The sequence below is a fragment of the Ambystoma mexicanum genome, chromosome 2q (genome assembly GCF_040938575.1).
Source record: "Ambystoma mexicanum isolate Mex_15411 chromosome 2q, UKY_AmexF1_1, whole genome shotgun sequence".
In the NCBI taxonomy this organism is placed as follows: domain Eukaryota; kingdom Metazoa; phylum Chordata; class Amphibia; order Caudata; family Ambystomatidae; genus Ambystoma; species Ambystoma mexicanum.
In genome coordinates this window covers 441,247,303-441,270,979 of record NC_090924.1, presented here as the reverse complement: position 1 = coordinate 441,270,979, position 23,677 = coordinate 441,247,303, and the positions used below count along the sequence as shown (strand labels likewise).

Sequence of the window (23,677 nt, the reverse complement as noted above, 5' to 3'; positions counted from 1 at the left end):
AGCATCAGAGGAGGTTAGGCAGAGATAAGATAAGGATGAGCAAGTAAAGAAGGACAGGCAAAGAGAGAAGAGATTGAGAGAAGATGAGCAAGGAAGAAAAAGCAGGGATTGACAGGAACAGATATATAGAGAAGAACAAGAAAATGATCAAAACGGGCAAAGGAACAAAGCAAGTATGACAATAGACAAAGAGAGATAGAAGAGAGGATAGGACGGAAAGAGAGAGAGGTAGAAGAAGCACAAAAAGTGAAGTGCAGAAGGTTACAGAGAAGGAGAGAAGAAGAAGAACAAAGACAGGAAGTGAGAAGAGAGGAATGAAGGCAAGAGGAAGAGAGGGTAAGAAGGGATGTGAGAAAGAAAAGAGAAGTAGATGAAGAAATAAAACAGAATAGGTTGCAGCAAGGTCCGGATGCCAGTCACATTCTTAAGGAACGAATGAAGCCGAGCAAAGAGATACGATGGGATAGAGTAAGAGAGATTCTCCCGATAAAAGAAATAATGCCAGAAACACCTAGAGTAGGATTGGAAGAAGAAAGATAATGCAGAAACTATTGGGAGAAAGGATTGATAAGGTCTATCAGCAATTAAGGCAGAACAGTGAGTATGGAACTCAGGAGACCAGTACTCGATCCCCGGTACCTTCACTACAAAACGAGGAGGAAAATATGTTCAGTGATGAACGCTGAGCACTGTCTTTGAGCAGATTTATTTAGATAGAGACGAAGAGGATAATAGTCACACTAGTTGGGGTCTATATCCGATGAGGAAAGAGAGTCAGTCGTGAGGCAGGAGAAGACGGTGCGTGCACCCTCCCAGGAAGCCAACAAATGGATAAAGAAGTAAGATGGTCAGATCTGGAACACCCTAAAGAAAGAATGCCAGATCCCATATCATATCCTGAGCTTTCCTGAAGAAAATCATGTAGTGAGAAAGGAGAGTCTCCAACATATGTGAGTAGGTTAACGTCATTAGCAGCAAGAAGACAAATAGAGATGATTATCCCTGCCATTGATAGCCGACTAGTGGGATCCGACTATGGGATGGGGTTCTTACAGTTACCCTTGTTAGGAAAGGGGGGAGCAAGACCGCAATACATTCCATGGCCACAGATGGATAAGGACAACTTAAAATGCAGGCTCCCTAGTTGAACTTCAGGGGCTGGGAAATGGATAATTGAATTAGAGAAAATTACAGGAGGAAAAACGCTGACCACAAGAGACATAAATGGTCTACTGGCACCTATTCTTGGGGAGAGAGCTAATGACATTTGGAAGCAAGCTGGGTATGCAAGTGTGATAGCACAAAACACAGCACATGATGGAGTGCCATTTAGTTATTGCAGGGCAGATGTTTGGAGGGCTCTCAGGGTACAGGATCCTGATACATCAGATGTGGGAACAATTATGGCATGTACGATGAAGGAAGATGAAGACCCCATTGGTTACATTCATGATATTCAGGAGAAATGGCAGCTTCAAACTCGCGAACCGTGGGAAAAGACAGTGGCACAATTTTATCATATTTTATGTCAGGCATTGCCAGAACCAGTACAGAGACATGTGAACAAACAAGTGGGGATGGAAGTGAAGCCATGGGCTGAGATACAATTGACTATTGCACAGCCATTGTCGGTTGCGACAAGAGAAGAACAAAAAGAAAGATGAGAACAGAAAAATGGAGGATGTTAAGTTAGTTCAGAAATAATTGTCAAAGTTTGCCATAGAAGGGGCAGTATTGATAAGTGGAGAAGGAGTAGGAATGCAAGAAGCAATAGGTACATCTCAGGTGAATAATACATGCCCAATGGATCAAAGTTTGTACTGGTTTATGCCACGAGGTGGAGGTGTGGGTTTTAGAGAACGAGGAGGTGGATTCCAGAACACCCAGGGTGGATTTCAGAACACTCAGAATGAGAGTCAGAATACTCAGGGAGGATTTAACCAATGAGGGTTTACCGGAGGGCCACCCCCAGTATGTTGGAATTGTGGAATAACAGGGCATATTGTGCGCGTATGTAGGAGCCGAAGGAATGCGCAACTAAATGGACAGTTTTCAAGAGGGGGTACAGTTTATCCACCTCCATACAGCACACAAACAAGAGAGGGCTTTGGCCAGGATCACACATCCTATCAGGTACAGTCGCTGCACGTACAGCAGGTACAACAGCAGGGGCAAGTACAAATGCACCCACCGCAAGGGCAGTTGCAACAAGCACCTATACAAACACAACAAACTGCAAATCCAGGGAACATACTGACATCTAGTATAGGGGGTGTCCCTGTGGTAGGAGGAAATCCTTTCAAAGGGATGGGGATTAGCTTATACCCTCAATAAGACAGCTCACATGGTGACTTTATATGTTCAGTACTATCTGTGACACCAGACCCCCAAGAGATACCAAGGGTCGATGTGACAATAGGGGGAAAATCCTTTTCTTTTCTTGTAGACAGTGGGTCGACTCGCTCTTGTATACGGGAGGGAAAATATCCAATGTCAGGTATTGCCATGAACGTGCAAGGATTCTAATGAGCTACAAATGAAGTTCCTTTTACTGATAATTTGCCTGTTTCTATAGGGAAATGTAACACGCTGTCCCCTTCTTATATTCACGACAGATGGCAGTTAATATCTTATCATTTACTGATCAGGGAATAATGTGTTCCACTCCATGAATACACTATTTAAATATAGGAGAGATTATACTGGCATTTCCAGGGAAAGTGGCTCTACTAGGAGTCCCGGTAGAACCGGAAGTCTTCCTGTATGTGGTGAGTATTTTATTAACATGGTTACCTGGGCTAATAGGGAAGAGTGTGAGGATATCAGATGAGTTCTTATTTAGATCACAAATCCCTATGGATGAGGAAGGTGGACAGACCATCCCTATAGAACTAGAAGCAGCTATAGTGTGAAGAGAGATAGCAATGCTTGAAGGGGTGGATGACAAAGGTAGATCATGGAGAACAGTGATAGCTTTACGAGGAATATAGATTGACTGACATAACTGATGACGATATGTTCACAGAAGAACGTATCGATGAAGAGGTTGTGTTTTTCATGAGTATTACATATTGGATAAAGATTGAAAAAAGGGAAATCCCACAACGAATGTTGATAATGCAGCAATGACCAGCATTTTTCCAGGAAGACTTATAAAAGGTGCCACGTGTCCTTTGGACTACGGGCCCTTATGACATAGGCCTATTAAAGGGAATAGGAGAGGTTAAAATAAAGGATAAACCAGGAGCAACTTTACCACAAGCAAAACCATACCCCATGTCTCAAGAGGCTGATAAAGGCATATTCCAAACTATTTCAGCCCTAATGAATGAGGGAATACAAGTACCATCGGAATCATCGTGCAGTACTGCAGTGAATTCGATTAAACAATCTAAAGGGGGGTCATGGAGATTTATCCAGGACTTATGCCCTCTTGATCAGATTTTAGAGGCAGAGTTTCCTTTAGTTCTTAATCCTGCAACATTATTGTGTAGTATCCCAGTTGAAGCCAAGTATTTCACGGTAATCAATTTGAAAAATGCGTTTTTCTTGATCCTGTTGCATACGGACTCACAAGACCTGACCTCCTTTACGTTTAGACAAAAGAGACTAAAACATACTTGTTTACCTCAAGGGTATTGTGAGTCCCCGTCGATCTTTAATATGTTCCTATAGATGGATCTTGGTAACGTTGACCTCAAAAGTGCGGCAATCCAGTACATAGATGACATATTGATTTGTAGTAAAACAGAGGATGAATGCAGACAAGACTCTATTCAGTTAATGACTATATCAGCAAACAAGGGATACAAGGTGGACAAGGAGAAATTACAGTATTGTCAGGAAGAAGTGTTATACATGGATTGGTTAATTTCACATGAAGGAAAGAAAGTGACACCTGAAAGAGGTGAGGCTATTATGAAAACGTCAAAGCCAAAAACAGTGAAGCAAATGCAGCATTTTCTGGTCTTGTGCAACCATTGCAGAGCCTGGGTTGTTGATTACAGCACGAATACCAAGCCACTTTTGAAGGCATTAAAGAAAGCACAAGTTGGTAAGGAAAAGATAGAATGGACTAAAGAAATGGAGAAAGGATTTGAGTAGTTGAAAAGCACAATTTGTACAGCTCCAATGTTAGGGATTGTGCGAGGAATTCTATTTGTTTTCACACACAAATGGGTCAGTAATGACAGCAGTGCTCACACAAAGGACAACGTTGAGGTATAAGCCCTTGGGATCGACATCCCTCGATTAAGATCGTAAGGTGTAAAATAGTGAACCCAGCCACGTTTATAGCTGAACCTGTAGAAGAAGGAAGGTGATCACGTGCATGACTGCGTAAATTATGTTGAATTCAATGATGATATACCCTGTGTGAAGGAAAATTGTCTAGCCGGAGGGGAAATTCTTTTTATCGATGGTTCTTCAAAAATGTAACAAACTAGTAGGGAGAAGCATTCAGTCTCTGCACTTGTAAGACACAGATTAAATGGGGAATTTGAGCCAGTGGAAAGTGCAAGACTACCATCTAACTTTTCAGCAAAAGCAGCAGAATTAGAAGCGCTTATTGTCATGCTCAAAAAATATGAAGGGCAGGAAGTGACGATATACAGTGACTCTGCCTATTTGACATCAACCGTACATGCAGGGCTGTCACGATGGAAAAGGAGGGGCTATCTCTGCGTAGATGGCTCTCCAGTGCAGCATGTGTCCTTATTGGACAAGCTCATTAAGGCACTACAACTCCCATTATCCATAGCGGTCATAAAATGCGCAGCACGTACTAAAATAACAGACTTTATCTCACACGGAAATGAAGCCACAGACATAGAAGCCAAAAGAAGCACATATTATCGAGATATTTCAAGTTTTGACACTGAAGATATTATAGAAGTTTTTACTAGAAGCAAGCTATTACGAGAGGGGTTTAATATGCTGTCAATTACACAACAAATAGAGATTCAGGGCAGAGCCCCACAAGAAGAGCAAGAACTATGGAAATGTAGGGTGTGTTCTTTATCCCACACAGAAGCATTATGATGACAGGAACGCTCTGGAAAGTCAGTAACGAAAGTGGCATTATTGCAAGTCACACTTGAGAAGCTGCATTACCCCGCGTATATAACCAGACAAAGTCTTGCTGCCACAAATTCGGAAGACTGGTTTGTTCCCAATCTGTTGGAACATGTCACACAGTTCATGGTGAACTGCATCGTGTGTCAAAGGTATACTGCTGGGCATACACTGAGAACAATCAGAGGAGTAATACCTTGACCAAATGGTCAATTTTAACATCTACATATGGATTACGTCGATATGCTGCAAATGAGTAATGGATACAGGCATCTATTAGTGTTGGTGTGTCCTTCTTTAGGTGGATCGAAGCTGGTCCATGTACACACCCTGATGCCACTTGCGCAGCAAAGTTTTCAGTGCATGAAATCTTCACCAGGTGGGATGTGTGTGAAGTACTAAGATCCGATAATGGGCCACATTTTGTCAATGAGTTATTCGAAACAAATAGGGCTTGTATTGAGCATAAGGTATATGTTTTCTTCTGCCTATCACCCACAATCAAACGGGTTATGTGAGAGACTCAACAGCCTCCTCAAGGAGAGGATTGTCAAGATTAAATTGACTTTAAAGAAGGGATGGCAATATTGCCTACTCTTAGCCTTATATGCCCTTTGGAATCAGCCAGGTTCTGACCACCACCTCACCCCTAATGAGTTAGTGACAGGGAGTTGCATGAGAACACCTTTTAAGCCTCCATCTAGAGTAAGGAGTGATGCTTAGAATGTAGCAAAGACTGTAGGTGACGAGATGCAAGATTATTTGACATGTATGACTAACATTGTTTCTTTCATGTCAGATCATGACAAGCATCGGAGGGAGGGGTCAAGGAACACGGAAGAGGACAATCCAGCGACAAATCCAAGTGAACTATTGCCACCGCCAAAGTTATATGTTGACGACTGAATTCTCATTAAAAATTGTACTCAAAGGTGGCATGAACCTAGATATAATGGTCCCATTTGTGTTGAGGAAGTCTCCCCTTTTGCAGTTAAGGTATCATGAAGACGATCTTGGCTGCATTTATAAAGATCTAAAAAGGCGATACCCTTGCTCCAGCGGTTGCTGACCCAGAAGCAAGACAAGAAAAAGAATTTCCACGTGTGCAGACTCGATTGATGACCAAGAAAAAGGACAATAAAACAGCGAGTGATTATCACATATTTCTTTTGGACTGCAATCCAGTGGACACTCCGTATATATTTTAGCAGGAAGAGCATAGACTTGCAGAGAAATTACAGAGGCTGAAACAAATGTTTAGAACATCTTTGAAGGAATAAATGTTGCATTAGTATTATGCCAAAACGTCAGTTGCTGATTAGAAATTGGAACAGAGATCAGTATCCAGATTCATTTTGTGGCGAATATCTGTTTTAATTGATTAATCCATGACACCTTTTGACAGTGACACACATCGGAATGTGGTTGCTATCTTTCTGTTTATACTTCAGTCTTACCCTGCTCTTTTCAGAAGAGACATCAATATTCATACCTTTTTACAGGATCCCAAAAATGGTCCAGTGATAAGAAGACTCCTGATTGCTATAATGAAAACGATTGTACCGTTTCAACTGTAAAAGAATTGAATATTTGTGTTAAAAATGATTCATGAAGAGGTTAATGTGATTATATAGAGAGCATGAGTTCAACAAGTGTTGGAATGGTACACCAAATGCTTCTCCAGACTTCTATGCTTGACATACACATGCATATGTATTCTCTTTATGTTTTTATATCTTACATTTTGAAGTCTCTATTATCCTAATGGTCCTATTGAGGAAAGAGCTCCTATGATTTTTCCTACTATGAGTACAAACTAAGACAATTCCTTTGATCTGCATAGGCATGTCAGATGACATAGGAGGGATGCAGAGGAAGCTAATCAGGGGATAAATATCTATCTTGATAATTCAGCTCACCTGGGGAATAATATGGGGTATCAGCACATGAAAATGGTGCGGGAGAGAGCATCTGATGAAAATTGCTATTCCTTATATCTCATACCCTATGCCATGAATACAGTAAAGACTTTCATTTTGAAGGAGGCTTCAGCATCCAATGTGAAGTGCTGCAGTCATCTTGCAGCATGTACCACTCAGGGACTATTTCAAGGGAGTTGGGCAACCTTGCGATGGAGAACAAGACAGTCGTTCCTATACCAGGATGACTATATTAAGACTACTCAGATGGAGAAGGAGCCTAGATGGACAGACAAGATGCTTGTTTATCCTGCTGCAGGACAGGATAAGGTGATCATTGAAGAAATGAAGAGGATGAACTGTTCTGATATGACAGAAAAAGTTTGGATGCCTGGATATTGAGAACGATCACAGCTGCTAATCTACAGACAAGTGAACACGAGTAAAGGATGGGAAGATGGAATGATGTCCTGTGCAGCTCATCTGCTGAGGATGGAAGCAACACAGGCAATATAGAAAGTGAATGATGAGTGTCTGAAGCCTTTGGCCAAATACTCAAAATTACTGACATGGTGGAAGACGAATCAGGCCCAGTGGCCATAGTCCCATTGGTCAACTCTACAATGTGTTTCCACAATTGACGGTCCAGGAATGAGAAAAGGGACAGCTGTCCTAATGGATTGATATTGGACCTGCAGATCTACAGCATATATGAAATTGCAGAGGAATTGGGTGGAGTGTGTTCCTTGGTGTTTGTCCATGTTGTAGCATTTGTGATTCCTCAGAGTGATCTAAACATTGATGAATTCCCAAAAGGGGATGACTATTTGAGAAAAAGAAGATCACTTGAACTTCAACAGATGAAAAGAGAGAATTATTTCTCAACAAAACCAATAAAGGGCTTATGAAGCCTTTCCAGACGAACACAAGTTGTTCAGCCAGTCTACTATGATAATAACTTCTATATTTTTGCCTGGACTTCAAACAGCTGTGGATGCCAAATGGCTACAAATCACCTGATGGGAGCTTCTGCAGACAATTAATTCTACTATGAAGAGATTCAACACCATAAAAGAAGAGCTGAAAGCTATAAGGTTAATGACCCTGCAGAATAGGTATATACTTGACATGATCACAGCAATAGAAGGAGGAGTCTGCGCCAAGATCGGGCCATCATGTTGCACATTCATAGCTTCTCAGGACGGTGAGAATGGGAGCTTGATGGAGGCCATATTAATGTTGACAGACCTGCATACAAAAATGGAGGAAGAGACAGATGACATTGAATATGTCAGTTGGTTTGCATTCTTGTTTTCATGGATTCCTCATTGGATGGTAAATGTATTCAAATTTCCTGGAGCAATACTGGTGCTTATCATGTTTGGATTCTGTATAATCAAGATAATAATTGCACAATGTAAGAAAACGTCAAAGAAATCAGTATGAATGAAAATCATGATTGATGTCAAGGATGAGCCAGAAGACAAAGAGCTAACCGACAATGCCGTCAGAGATTAGATAAAGGCAAGCATTGTTGCACCTGAAGGAATGAAGTTCTGGTATCCAAAGCTTCATAAAAAGTATGGGATCATTGGGTCACCCCGAATGGACAATGTATTTACATGAACTGGAGTAGGGATGATTACATTAAAACAGCGGGAACCCTGAGGTGGGTGATGAAGAGATGGACACCCAAGAAAAACCTCTTCAAGAGAAGATACAAGGATACAGAAAGTTAGTAAGTTAGGTAGGGAACACCCATAGTGATAGGGAAAGGTAGGCGTTATTATCCTTTTTTTTTAAACCATACTGAAACATGTCGCTTGAAAGTCTGTATCCTTCTTCTGACCCCCCATATCTGCCAAAAGCGGACTTCAAAGCCAATGGAACACAGGCAGTATGGTCCGAACCATTGATGAAGGATAAGATGTTGGATTTTTTCGTGATCGTTTTGAATAATATGAGGGGGTTATTGCTTCTTCTGGGGATCCAACTGGGCTGCATGAGTCTCCAATAGACAGTAGGGGCCTCATTACGACCCTTGCGCTGATGGAATGAAGGGGGCCGGTACGGGACCGGCCCCCTTCATTCCGTCATGGCTGATTACGAGGTTCCCTTTGCGGGACCCAGATCAGACGTCTGGTAAAACCAGACATCTTTTCTGGGTGCCGCGAGGGGAACAGGGAGGTAACAACGGGACACTTGTAATGTGCCCATTGTTACCTCCCTCCCCATTCCCATTGAGCCCTATGGGGGCTCAAATGGGAATGGGGAATGGTTCCTGCAAGGAGGACTTACCGGGTCCTCCTATGTCGGAATGACCCGGTAAGTCCCCATTGCAGGAACCCGGTAATGGAGCCCGGTTTGAAGGCAGCCATGGAGCTAATAGCTCCATGGCTGCCTCCAAACTCGTAATGAGGCCCTAGGTCTCTCATGTAGAAGAAAGGGAACAATGTTGGGTGCTTGGTGCAGCATGTGTTGGTTCTTTGGTTGGAGGACTGGCAGTGTTCTGTGCCACTGTGCATGTGCTCTTGCATTTGTATTTTCTTTACTCTGAACTGCGCAGCAATTTATTGAGTTTGAGTTTGTGTTTGGGTTGTGTTACAGGCTTCTGGTTCTTTGAATACTTGGATGACCTTAAATATTTCATTTTGGCTGTGTTGTGCAACTTCTGTATGTGTGAAAGTGCTCTTTCTTGGTTTTTATAATGTTAACTGAGTACAAGCAAAACTACTAATGAAAGACGAACCTGTCTGCTCATCGGTTGTTTCGCCACATTTATTAATTTTAGATTTGAATTATTCTTGTGTTTTCATTTCAAGCAAACTATTTAACGAAGTTTCTTCTTCTGTGAACTTTTAAATGGCTTTATTTTGGTGCTATGTTTTCCAAGGAGGTGTTTATACAGTGTGAAGTTTCCGGAGTTGCTCTTCTGGTGCTGTCATTTGTGGATCTACTGTAATTTTGGAATGTTCACTATAAGTCTCTCCATTATGATATTAGGCTGTATACCTTTCCAAGGTCTAATTAGGGAGTGTTTGCTTTGGATGGTTCCGTGAGCAGGGCGCGTTGTGAACAGGATGAACTGGTGATCTCCCTGTGAAGGTGAACGGGAGTGCAGACTTTGGTGATGTTCTCATCACAATAAATGCCATCTAGTCTGTGACCAGCTATGTGGGTGAGAGCCTTAACCACTTGCTTGAGATGTAAAGCAGCATGGTTCACTGTAAGTGACCTTGTGGCAGGATTGTCCTCTTGTTCAAGACAGATGTTGAAATCTCTGACTCATGTCGGGTATTGTCGATCCACAGACAAGTTTGCAACTGCACCTGCATTTTTTTCAAGGGCGGTTGAAGGCTGTTGAACGGTGGTTGGTGACGAGAGGGGAGCTTAGTGATGATGTCTTAGAGATTGAGCAGGGAAGTGAGAGTGATTTTCAGTCTGGGATATTATCGGCAGTAGGCGTTGAGACTTCGAACAAATCTTTGTGGACTAGTGTTATCCCTACCCCTCTAATATTGGCATGGTTTGTTTATTGGATTTTATAGCCTGGCTGGCTTCTATTGTGAACAACTGGCAATTAATCATCAAAGAGCCAGATCTTATTAATGACGAGTAGATCTATTTGGTCCTCCGAAAGGAGGTCGATAATGTGGGTGGTGGGACTGGCAATTGAACTCACCTTGATAAAAAGGCATCTTGTGCCAACCATTTTGTTGTGAGTCTTTGTGGATGGCCCATACATTGGTGGGTTCAGTGGCTTCCCATGCCTCTTGGTTAAAGCTTTCAAATATGAAAAGGTGGAGAGAACAGACAAGTGTTAACCACATTCTGCTAAACATCATTCCAATATGGTTATCTCCTGTAGGTAGGAAGCCCTTTTTATTTTCTGTGACTGTAGAGGGGGTCCCTGTCTCCAGGCACATGTGCAAATCTCATTGCAGCTTAGGGTAGCAGCAGGTAAGAAAGCCACCCCGAACAGTGCAATGGCAAAAATGCTCTGAGGTGTGGCAGCAGCAAATGTATCATAGGTCACTTGATTGGCGTCAAGTCGGGAGAAAAGCAGAGAGGCGAAAACAGAGGCGCATGTCCTCCTTTGCTGCATCAATGGCTGCATTAATCGTACCAGGAGCGGCGAATCGAAAGGTAGGCTCTCTGGTCGACTGTAAGTGAGGTGCCTAGCCTATGCCACCTGCACCAACTGGAGCAGCAGAGAGAGGTAGGACTAAGCACCACTTCAGATAGCAAGGCAATCCTGCACCATTCCATTTTACCAACTCCCGGTGGGAGCTTCATGGGATAGGCTCACTAGCCGGCCTCTGGAAACCATTTCCAGAACAGTAGGCCTGAACATTAGATCCTCCTCACATGCTAGTTTCCTTCTAAAGTACAGACCCATTGTTTTGAAGTACTCTTAAAGTTCTAGTTGTAAAATACACAATTTCTCTTAATTTACGCTCTGATAAAATCACGCTAAATCTACTATTAAGCTCAGCATTGCCATATCAAAGGGTTACAATGTTGATGCATTCATAATGTCAAATTAAGTTGTCATTTCACAAAATATCTTTGCTTCTGTTTTCATTGTTATTCTTCTGTTCCCCCAGAATAGGTATAATCTAAAACACTGATGCAAATTTAAGGCACATTTTTCAATAATGCTTCAGCCCAATAAATTATCTGAGCTGATCTTCGTCATTAAGTTCTCAATGTCACTGGGCCTAGTAAGATTGTTGTTTTTGTTCTTGTTTGTTCCCCTGCCTTGCCTCGTCGCGCTCTTAAACACTTGTGTATGAGCGTGATACAAATAAAATATCAATATCAATTAAAGCTGGGTTTTTGTCCCGTTGAATGAACCAGGAGGGCTGAGTCTAGATATATTTCTTTAAAATTGTATACAATAAGCATTCAAACTCTTTCAAGATGCAAGATTCTGAAAACTTGTTTGGCGCAAGTGAGGAGGTGCACAAAAAAAGCAGTAGCCCAACACACAAAGAGCATCTGAATGAGTCTTAGATGCACTCCATCAGATGTCCTTTTTTGGGCATTTGCGCAAATAAGGGGGTGTTTCAGGGCATTTCAAAGCACATCCCGAATTCACAAACTAGATGTGCTTTAGAATGCCCAGAAACGAGGGTCACCCCCTCTGCGCTTGTTCAGGACAGGAGCAGGGGGAGGTGCAAATCATGACAGGGCAATTTCTGACCCTGTCGTGATTTTCTTTTGATGTTTATGTTAAAACACGGCTGTGTCACTAGCATTTTATTTCCCAAACCAGGATGAAAATGCTATTTGGTCATTTCAGTGAGGCGGGACCTTGAACGGCGGTAAAATACACTTCCAGCAACCACGTGGTTATATTAAGATGCTATCTTCGAGCTACCAAACATCTCCAACCTCTTTAACAACTTATCCATGATGAGGTCTTAGAAACAGAATCGGATAAACCAGAACGCAGTCCCCTCCATTGGAACAGCCCATGCCTCATAATGAAGCTGGTATCTCTTTAAAATTTGAGTTCCTAAGTGCTTGACTATAAGACAATTTTAAGTCCATATTTTAAACAAGCAACTTTCACAAAGACCATCTTAATTTCATAGACGTTAGGGGGGAAGATTCAAAATTAGTGTTCCTTTTCAAATACCTTTATTCTACGCACATGCTTAAACTGCATATTTGCTTTTTTGCTGAAACTATCAGAGAAAGCCATTCAAAGTTCCTTTCCAAAACTACCACAGATTCAACCATAACATGTACTTTGATGGCTCTGATCCCTGTAATGTTCCCCACTTCTTCCTTAACAATATCATTGTATTTCTGAAATACTGTGTCACAACTACTCTCGCTCAACACTATAACATGGGACTCATTCCGATTTTGGGAGAGTGGCAAAAAAGTGGATGTTACTGAATAACAACCACCTTTACCGCTCTGCTAAAGTCCGAATTTGGCCTTGAAGTGGAGGATTTCCCTCCAGCATAGTGCTGGAGGTAAATCATCCACCTTACCGCTGAAAAATCAGCAGAATTATTGCCAGTGTTAATTCCACCAAAAGTCCCCATGGAGTCCTATAGACTGCAAAAAAAGGGGACATACACTGCCTACAACCACTTGTAATCCTGCGGTAAGTCAGCAGGACCAAGTGACGGTAACATTAATTCCGTTTGGCAGCACTTCAGTGGAATTTCCACCAAACCACTGCCGTCTGTTTTGCATAACTGAATATGTAAATATATGCTCAAAGACATCATTAGTTCGTAATTTCCTTTGAAAACTCTTATTATAAATTCAATGTTTGTGAAAATGTAACAAACTGCTAAATAACAGTGCAGCACCATGGCTTTTAACATGTGTAGAGGACAGGCATAGCAGGCAACCCCACTTTGCTTTGTGAGTGCAACCCTTTGTAGTGTGCCTTTAACCTATGGTTTCCAAACATTCCTTTCGATGGCCCTTCAAGCCTCTATTTACTTCACATAAGTAATTTAATTTTCTGATTAAACCAATTAACCTACTTTGAAGCTTTCAGTGTATTTGCATATATTTTCTTGTCTACTGGGTCACACGCACTCTTTAAGTGCATGTGAAATAGATGCCATCAACGTTGTCTGCTTAAACTCTTGACTTGTTTGTTAGTATCATCTGGCGAAGATGCCTTTGCGACTTTTAAAGTAATTGCATTGTATAACCAGCTATTTGTGTGGATTAGCTCAGCCTAGAAAAAAAACCTATGAAAATGTAACTGGGACGGGGATAATGTGACCTTAACATCATCCAATGTGTTCCCATCTCCAGAACTGCTTCAACAGTGTCTCCTCCTTTCACCTACAGGAATTGTTTGGACCGCAGGGACTCCAAAGACTCAAGACAGCAGTAAGTCCTTTTAGAATGTCAACATTTGAACTCTCTCTGTTATGCTGCCTTACTTCCGTTTTCTAGACAGATGGAGTGTCATCATTGAACAGTGGGATGATGGGCTCTCTGCCACCGTGCCAGCAGTCCGGCTCCTCACAGACTTATTGCTATGACATTCCATTCAAATCGGACTCGTGACTCTATAGTTCTTTAGTGTTCTGGTGAAATGTACAGTTTCCAGGGAAAGTGATGGAAGGTACGCGCATGGGCATTGTGAGGTTTACTCACAATACATACAGATAGTTTGCCCGCAGTAGTATATTCAAACACCCGCGCACCACCTCTCCCTCCCTGACACCCACACCCCCGTCCTCGATCACTACAGGAGGCAACTGTGCATCCGTCCTTCACCACACAAGTACAGTGGGTACTGACTGAGCAAAGGGGAGTAGTGCAAAGTTCATGTTAGGGCTGGAAGGCCTGGTCTAAATAAAGGACAGGCACACCAGGATGCTGGCGCTTCTTACTTTATTCAATACATCTAAAGTGCCAAATTGTGGACTTTCCCTTTTTCTCTCCCCTCCCTCACGCGTCACGGGATCACGTGACCCATTTCAGGACGGGCTTGTCTCTGCCTTAAAGAGACATTAGCCCTGTAACAATGTGATGCTGGAAATGCATTGGAGGGACAGGGCCTCCGTATCCTTGTCCTTTACTGCTTTTTATCATGTGTTCTGTCATGTTTTCCGCACAGGAGTTCATGTGGGACTCCTGGCGGTGCAGCTCTCTTTCTTTTGGTTTGGTGAATGGACCCGTGGGATACCCTTATGGCACCCATGGGTGGGGGTACAACCCTGTGCCCCTAGTGTATGTTTTTGCGCACCTGTGGGTGGCCTGAAGAGCAGGGTAGCGGCTGGTGGCAACTCCATGCTCAGTTTGACAGGTGTACGGAGTATCCTCCATTTTGGGATACCCCGGCCCTGCCATTGGGATCAGTTGATTCCTGATGGAAAACAGGATGGCCCCGGTGGCCTCTTGCTTTCTATTACCCATTACCTTGTTTTCCCAAAGTCCTGGGAAGCCCTGACTCTGTCCCTTCCCCCTGACTGGCTGTTGGGTGGAAATGCCATTTATGGTGTTGTTGTGAAGGCCCAGCCAGACTAGCTGGAGCCTTCCCGGTGATGTATGTTGTGGGTACCTCCTGTGGGTGGGACCTGGGTGAATAGAGTGTGTGACGAATATGCATTCTGTGTTGTGGGTGTCTAGTATCTGGTGGTTGACACAATGACTAAGACACCCCTGCCCGAAACCGGTATGAATGCAGCTTGGAGTGTTGAATGGCTCGGTACTTGTCCCAATACACATAACTTGTTCTGAGTGTCTGGAGAGAAGTGAATGGCCTGAATACCTCGTGTGCCTGATTGGCTGCCTGCCTGCCTGAATGCCCGTAGTCGTGATTGGATACTTGAGTGTGACCCAGCGGAATGAATGGGAGACAGGGGGTCCTCGTGATGGAGCCTACCAAGCCTCGGGCATTGGCAGATAAATGGACTGGACCCTTCCGGATAATCTCCAAGATGGGCAAGGTCAACTATCTGGTTGACATGGGAGTCCCAGGGGTAGCCCCTCAGGTATTCCATGTCAATAGGCTCAAGCCTTTACACAGGCGAGCAGAAGTCTCATGTCTCTTGCTAGCTTCAGAGCAAGAAGAGGGTGAGAGTGAGCCCCTTCCTGATTTGCTGCATAGCGACCCTCAGGATGGCTCAGTGGAGGGAGTGCAGCTCTCTCCAAATTTGACAACCGAGCAGCAGAGGGCCTGCAGGACTTTGCTCCAGCGGTATACCTCTCTGTTTTCGCTGATGCCAGGCCTTACACCATGGTGTAAGCACAAGATTGACACTGGTGACAGCGTGCCTGTCAAGAGCAGGAGCTACCGAATGTCAGATATGGTTAAGAACCACATCCAGGCTGAGGTCCCCAAGATGTTGGATCTGGGTGTTATTGAACCCTCAACCAGTTCCATGGTCCAGTCCTGTGGTCCTTGTCCCCAAGGCAAGTTCCCAGACAGGTACCAAGGATTAGAGGTTCTGTGTGGACTACCAAGGAATCAATGCCGTCACCAAAACTGACAGGCACCCATTGCCCAGGGCTGATGAGCTCGTGGACACCATAGGTGCTGCCAAATTTGTGAGCACCTTTGACCTCACCTCAGGCTATTGGCAAATAGCTCTGACGGACCATGCCAAGGAAAAGACGGTGTTCTCAACACCAGAGGGACTCTACCAGTTTAGGGTCATGCCTTTTGGGCTAAAGAATGCCCCTGCCACCTTCCAGAGATTGGTCAATCATGCTCTCAGTGGGCTGGAAGCCTTTTGTGTGGCTTATTTAGACCACATTGCCGTCTACAGTTCCACTTGGGAAGAGCACTTGACACATCTGGGTAGAGTGTTGCAGGCCTTAAAGAGGGCTAACCTCACTATCAAGGCCACCAAGTGCCAGATAGCTCAGGGGAAAGTCACGTATCTTGGTCATGAGGTAGAAAGGGGTCAAATCCAACCCCTCCCCAGTAAGGTACAGGATGTACAGGACTGGGAGACTCCCACTACTCAAACCCAGGTGAGAGCCTTTTTGGGCCTCACCGGTACTATCGCAATTTCATGGCGGACTATGGAACCATAGCTGCACCACTGACAGCTCTGACTTCACTCAAGCAGCCTAGGAAGGTCAATTGGACTGAAGACTGTCAGAGGGCCTTTGATGGCTTGAAAGAAAGTCTGTGTCGAGCACCTGTGTTGTGTGCGCCTGACTACAGCCGACCCTTTATCGTCCAGACGGATGCCTGCGACACCGGAATTGGAGCTGTCTTGTCCCAGTTAGATGGCAAAGGGAGAGAACATCCTATCATATTCATCAGTAGACAACTCAAGGGTAGAGAACGTAGGTGGGCTACTGTTGAAAAGGAATGTTTTAGCATAGTTTGAAGCCTTAGGCATTTTAGGCCCTACCTTACAGGGTCTACCTTCAAGGTCCAAACAGATCATAAGCCCCTGAAGTGGCTTATGCAGATGAAGGGTGAGAACCCGAAACTGCTCAGGTGGTCCATTAGCCTGCAAGGGCTAGACTTCACCATAGAGCACAGACCAGGGAAGAGTCACGATAATGCAGATGGCCTTTCCAGAAGGTATGTTGACCGTCTGGATGAGGGTGTCTATCCCGTGGGAGATTAGGCACCCTCCACCTCAGTCTGGGGGGAGGGGGGCGACTGTGATGCTGGAAATGCATCGGAGGGACATGGCCTCTGCATCCTTGTCCTTTACTGCTTTTTATCGTGTGTTCTGTCATGTTTTCCGCACAGGAGTTCATGTGGGACTCTTGGCGGTGCAGCTCTCTTTCTTTTGGTTTGGTTAACGGACCCGTGGGATACCCTTATGGCACCCATGGGCCGGGGTACAACCCTGTGCCCCTAGTGTATGTTTTTGGGCACCTGTGGGTGGCCCGCAGAGCAGGGTAGGGGCTGGTGGCAGCTACATGCTGAGTTTGACAGGTGTACGGAGTATCCTCCATTTTGGGATACCCCGGCCCTGCCATTGGTATCAGTTGATTCCTGATTGAAAACAAGATGGCCCCGGTGGCCTCTTGCTTTCTATTACCCATTACCTTGTTTTCCCAAAGTCCTGGGAAGCCCTGACTCTGTCCCTTCCCCCTGACTGGCTGTTGGGTGGAAATGCCATTTATGGTGTTGTTGTGAAGGCCCAGCCAGACTAGCTGGAGCCTTCCCGGTGATGTATGTTGTGGGTACCTCCTGTGGGTGGGACCTGGGTGAATAGAGTGTGTGAGGAATATGCATTCTGTGTTGTGGGTGTCTAGTATCTGGTAGTTTACACAATGACTGAGACACCCCTGCCCGAAACCGGTAAGTATGCAGCTTGGAGTGTTCAATGGCTTGGTACTTGTCCCAATACACATAACTTGTTGTGAGTGTCTGGAGAGAAGTGAATGGCCTGAATACCTCGTGTGCCTGATTGGCTGCCTGCCTGCCTGAATGCCCGTAGTCATGATTGGATGCTTGAGTGTGACCCAGCGGAATGAATGGGAGATCAACAGTATATCTGGGGACCTCTCACTGCTAGGAATCGTGTTCAGTAGCTGAAGTCCACTACGACGAGTAACTGGAGTAACTGACGCTTGACCTTGAAACCCCCGCTGGATGAAAAGGAGTGCTGTGGCTCTCCCTCGCAATCTGAATGCTGCTGTGTTTCCAAGGACTGACCCAGAGAGGACCTGGTAAGGCGCCCTCTTCCCGTGCTTCGAGGGACCATCGTGCACAGCTGATCTTTGCCAACGCTCCCTGGTAGACAGATATTTGACAGGCTGCCGACCCGATACGGGGACTGCTGCGGAACTCCAGGGAGAAGCACTCGGACTGTTGTCTGCCACTGTCAACGACTGCCATCGCCGACTGGAGCCGCCGTGCTCCCGTTTGCCTAAGAACTTCAATTGATCATCAGACGCTCTCGTCTGCATCGTCACCCGCTTGTCTCCCGCTGGAGAAGGCCTGACCGTCGACGCGCCGAGGAGCATCCACCGGTGGGTTTCCCGCCACCTAAAGACCACAGAGACGCCGACGACTCGACGCCCTCGCTGGGCCACAGTTCTTCATCATCTCTTTGCGGTCCAGAACTATCGTCACAGAGGTGCCCCGCACGCCTCTTCCTTGCAGGACACCAACGCTCTGTCGTCGACGAGCACCGCTAGGAACGAAGCTGCCACTTCCCTGCCGTAGTTCACCCTGTTCACCGTCGGATGTTCGACGACCCGTGACTCCTGCTTTAAAGGGCGGGCACTCAAGAAGGGCCGTCGATTCCCCGACACCGAATGCCAAGTTCCCCGACACCTCTCGACGATCCGTGGCTCCCGCCTGAAAGGGAGGCACTCAAGAAGGATCGGTCGACGCATCGTCGGAGAACTCTACTCCACCAGGTACATTGGGGGGGTAAAACCTTAATAGGAAGAAGTGAGACTATTGAACATATGGACTGGGCTTGTGCGATATCTTGATTTACAGGTTGCCCAGGTGGGGGATCTCCACACAGAACTGTTCCTAGCGGTAGGGGTCAGCCTTCTGCCTATTGTTTCAACCATCTTACATTCTGGCCTATCGCTATTGCTGGTTTCCTCGTTATTAATCTGTGTGACATTTTAACAGTACAGTTGATGCACTTTAATGAGATTTGATAACATTGGTGGTACCACTTTAGAATTGTATAAATTTATCATTATTGACTTCCGAGTACAAAGTGCGTTATTGTGATCGTGTACATACCCTTGAATATTAATTATATAAAGACTGTGTTTTCAGTAATACAGTGTGTGGACATTCCTTTGTGGGGGTTCGGGGACTACACTGTACTTAAGAACCAGCCCGCATCACCTCCTGAGAAGCTACGCCTTGATTGCTTGTCCATTGCTACCTTATAGAGAATCTTGGCTGGGGTCTCCTGTGCCTCTCCTCTACCATATAGAGAGCGGAAGTACAGACACCCCCTATCAGTCTTTACAAACAACACCCCCGGACAAATGTCCTTGCTTGCCATCAGCATTCCTCAACTAGTCTTGGTGGCTTCTTGATGGTCCTTTGCGGCCGACCCATGGACCCCTTGTTGAGGCCGATTTCGGGGTCAGTCGGCTCCATCAGATGTCGAGCTGTGGGCACAGGAGGAGTCCACAGACTGTCTCGGGGGTCATGAGGCTCTGGGTCTGGATCGGGAGGTGGAGGCCTCTCTTCTTCCTCCCTGGTGGCGTGTTTGAATAGTGAGCTGTTTCGTGTTATTTTTTTCTCAGCATTCACAGCGGTTATCATTGTTCCTTTGACGACTGTGACTTGAAGAGGTTTTGGAGCAAATTGTGAATAGGTTTTTCTGCTGGTCGCTTGTTGGACCCAGATTTCATGCCCTATGTGGAATTCTTTCGGTCGGGCTCCTCTCTTTCGGTTGGGCTCCTCTCCTTACGTTTGTCTCCACTCGGCTGTTTTCTTTTCACTCGGCATCCCTTATTATGACTTCTTATGACTTCTTGGTCTGCTTTGGGTTGGTTTGCTGGGTGTCTGACGATTCAAATGCAAATCTGATACTTCATCATAAGTTGTTCGTGGCCTCGTGAGGCCTGTTGCGGTAGTCCCTTAGCATTCAGCAGAGGGCTTGGTGTCGAGAAGCACCCTCTACGAGGGCTCTTTGCAGGGTTTTCTTGATCGAGGCCGTTAACCTTTCCGCCATCCCATTTGCTTGGGGCCAGCGTGGTGTAATTTTAGCATGGTGTAATTTTTTGATGGCTGAACCCCATGTGTTTTGCAAAGACCGTGAACTCATGGCTGCTGAAAGGTGGACAATTGTCTGATTTTATGGTCACTGGGATTTCCCACTCACTTATGACTTCGTCAAAGATGGCGGCTACATGAGCAAATGCAGTGGAGGTTGCCTTCTTCACAATCGGAAATCTTGAATGTTGATCGATGAAGAGTAATAGGTATTCTCCAGTCTCAAGGGGTCTGTAAAAGTCTACAGCAAATCTCTCCCATGGGTGCTGTGGGATCTGCGTTGGTTGGAGTGGGATCGGAGGTTCGGCCCTGGCCGTGCATTGGCAGGCCGCACAGTTCTTCACCCACCGGTCTACCATTGCATCCAGGAACAGGAACCAGACGTGACATCTGAGTTATCTCTTCGTGTTGTCCACCCCACAATGGCCCTCATGGGCTGTCTTGATGACTTCAGAACACAGGATTGCCGGGATGACAATGCAGCATCCTCTTAGAAATATTGTCTTGTCCTGTACGGCTGAGTACCGTGGCTAACCTTTCTATTTCATCTTTGCATGCCCCTGGGTGTCTGAGCGCAGCTCGACGGTAGTCCTTCCATCTATTGTTTTCGGTGAGGCTGATTGCTAAGGCCATGGAGGGGTCTGCGGCTGAGGCTGACGGCATGGTCTCAAGTGAGACGGCTGGAGGGAGTGCATTGGATGTCACGTAGTCAATGTATTCGGTGTCCCCAGGCCTGGGCACGGGTTTGCCTGCTGAATGTCTCGACAGATAGTCAGCCGGGTTATTCTCGCCTCCGGGCCGGTGGATGATTTTGAAGTCATACTCTTGGAGCCTGATGCCCCATCTCTCAATCCAGGGGGGCATCTTTGTCCTGGGGTTCCCGAATAGCAACAACAGAGCCTGGTGGTCTGTAATGAGAGTGAACTTCTTTCCAATCACAAAGTTGTGGAAGTGTTTGCACGCCCATACAGCCGCCAAGCTCTCTTTTTCGCCTCGCGAGTATGCCGATTCCGGTAGGGCGAGTGCCCTGCTTGTATACGCCACGATATGTCTCGGATGGGCATCTATCCCACTGGTTTGTGATAGTATGGCCCCCAGCCCCACTGGGCTTGCATCTACTATGATCTCAGTGTGCCAGTCTGGATCAAAATAGGCGAGTCTCCTGGCCTCAGCTAAAGCTTGTTTGATGGTGTCAAACTCTGTCTGACATTCGGTCGACCAAGTGAATGGAACGTCCTTCTGTAGCAGATGCCGCAGTGGCTCTGTGATGGTGGCAAAGTGTGGGATGTATCTGGCAGAGTAGCCCACCATCCCCAAAAATGACCGCACATTGGCAGCCTGACTTGGTTCTTGAAGGTTGTATGCGGTGGAGACTTTGTCGGGGTCCGGTGTCATGCCTTCAGCTGAGAAAATATGCCTGAAAAACTTACATTTGGTTTTACTAAAACAGCATTTTTCTATGTTGAGGGTCAGCCCTGCTCCTTGAACAGCAGCGCTGGTGGTTCGTAGGGCTAAGTCATGTTCTTCTCGTGATTTCCGAATATGAGAATATCATCGCTGTAATTGAGTGTCCCACTTATTGGTCTGATGATTTGCCTGATGGCCTCATGAAAGATTTCAGCCGCCGATGAAATGCCAAAATTATGGCGTTTGTATTGGAAGAGTCCATCATGGTTGGCGAAGGTGGTAATGCCTCTTGACTCAGGGTGGAGTTCCAGTTGATGGCAGGGTCGGACTTGGACAAGAAATAGGCCCGGACACCCAAACAAAAGTGGCCCACCCCTTGCCTCAAATAAGTTGGCCAACCCTCGCCTAACGACCGTTGATGTCTGATGACATCACCGGAAGTGATGTCATTTCACCCCACACCAAATTGACATCCCGGGAAACGATGAAACACAACCTTTCACCCCTTGACAAAACAGGAAGTGGCATCAAATAGCATTGTTCCTAAGTACACTGCGAAAAATATGGTTATGATTTCACTAATGTGACATACATTTCATACAAGAATGGATCACCATACGTGTCATTAATATCTGTGTGTATAGAACCATATTGTCAAATTACTGTGAATGCAAGCAGACGTCCAAGGCCAAATGATAATGTTATTGCATAGCATTTATGCTTAAGCTCTTTTTTATAGAACAAATATGCACACAATATCACTCAGGCTGTGTTGGTACCCATTTATCGACCTAAGAAGGATGAAAGGCTGAGGTGGCCTTGCTGGGATTCAAACGTGCAGATCACACACACATCGCAGCAGCGAGCGCTCAACCCACTGAGATATCATATCGGCTATAGTAAATTGAGCAATGATTCTGTAGTGGATACCATTAAACTGGTAACTGTGATTTAACAGCACACCAGTTAAGTTCATCTGCAGGTCTGGTGCAAAGTTGTCCGCATGTCAAGCCCGCATGCATCTACTTTCAGGCTTCAGAGGTTGGCAAAATAGGGAAATCGGCGCACTCACAGGACATCCCATACTCGGAGCACTCATTACCTCGTACATTCAAACAAACATCCTGAACAGCATGCCAGTGAGATGGGAAAGATAGACACATTACAACAAAGCATTCGGTCAATGGCCACTTGATGTGCTATGGTCAAATATTTGTACACTGTACAGAAGCTTTTAGGCACAAGGATTTTGTCAAGTGACTGAGGACACCGAGATGGAATGTCTTGTGATGATCGTAACAGACACAACAGCAGAAAAATGACATGCTATTACTCCAATTTACAAAAGGCAAAATACATAGTCCGAAATGGATGCTTATTCTACTCTAAAATTGGTTATCACTAATATCACTAATGCATAATTATCACTAATACAACAGCACAGCTACTCCAGGGGGCACCGTGCCCTCTGGAGTGGCGGCACAGTGACAGCCACCAGGCCGGCGGCAGCCCCGGCACCTCAACTTTGTATGCTGCAGCAGCATGTGAATGATGCATGCATCACAATTTATGATGCATACATCATGCATGCAAATAAATCATCAAAGCAAGGTAACATTTGTTACCTTGCTTTGATGAAATATGCCGTTGCAGGTCTTTTTTTTCAAATACATATATATATATATTTTCGAAATCTTTTTTCTAAAAATCTTTCTTTTTTTTGGGTCAAGAAACCAGCCACCACTCCCCAGGGACGATTTCGGTCCAGCCACGAGCCGAAAGGCCGATGGGCCAATTCAACCCTGGTTGATGGTATCCCTGGTTGAGTTCAAGTTTGGAGTAAAGGACGGCTTTGTTGAGTTGGACAATCATGTCCTCTAACCTTGGTCCCGGTTGCCGCTCTCTCTGGATGGTGCTGTTGGCAATCCTCATGTGTCTCAGGCGACCGCCTTCCTGGGGCACGATAACAAGTGGTGAGACCCACGGGGTTGGGCCTGTGGCAGGCTTGTTGATGTCGTCCTTCAGAAGTTGGCTGAGTTTGTTTGACACGGCTGCCTGAGGATTAAATCCAACTCTCCTTCAGTGCTGAGGGACTGGGCGGACTGGAAGA

The 23,677-nt window shown here is 45.3% G+C and overlaps 1 protein-coding gene across 2 annotated transcripts in view; it reads left to right on the top strand.

The window, feature by feature from the left end:
- The window catches only part of LOC138569485 (NACHT, LRR and PYD domains-containing protein 3-like), a 347,636-nt gene that overhangs the window by 78,338 nt on the left and 245,621 nt on the right, over positions 1 to 23,677 (top strand). For both annotated transcript variants that reach the window (XM_069647489.1, XM_069647488.1), the window contains exon 3: positions 13,824 to 13,865. In XM_069647489.1, coding sequence (XP_069503590.1) covers positions 13,824 to 13,865 — 42 coding nt within the window. The remainder of the gene's footprint in view (positions 1 to 13,823; positions 13,866 to 23,677) is intronic.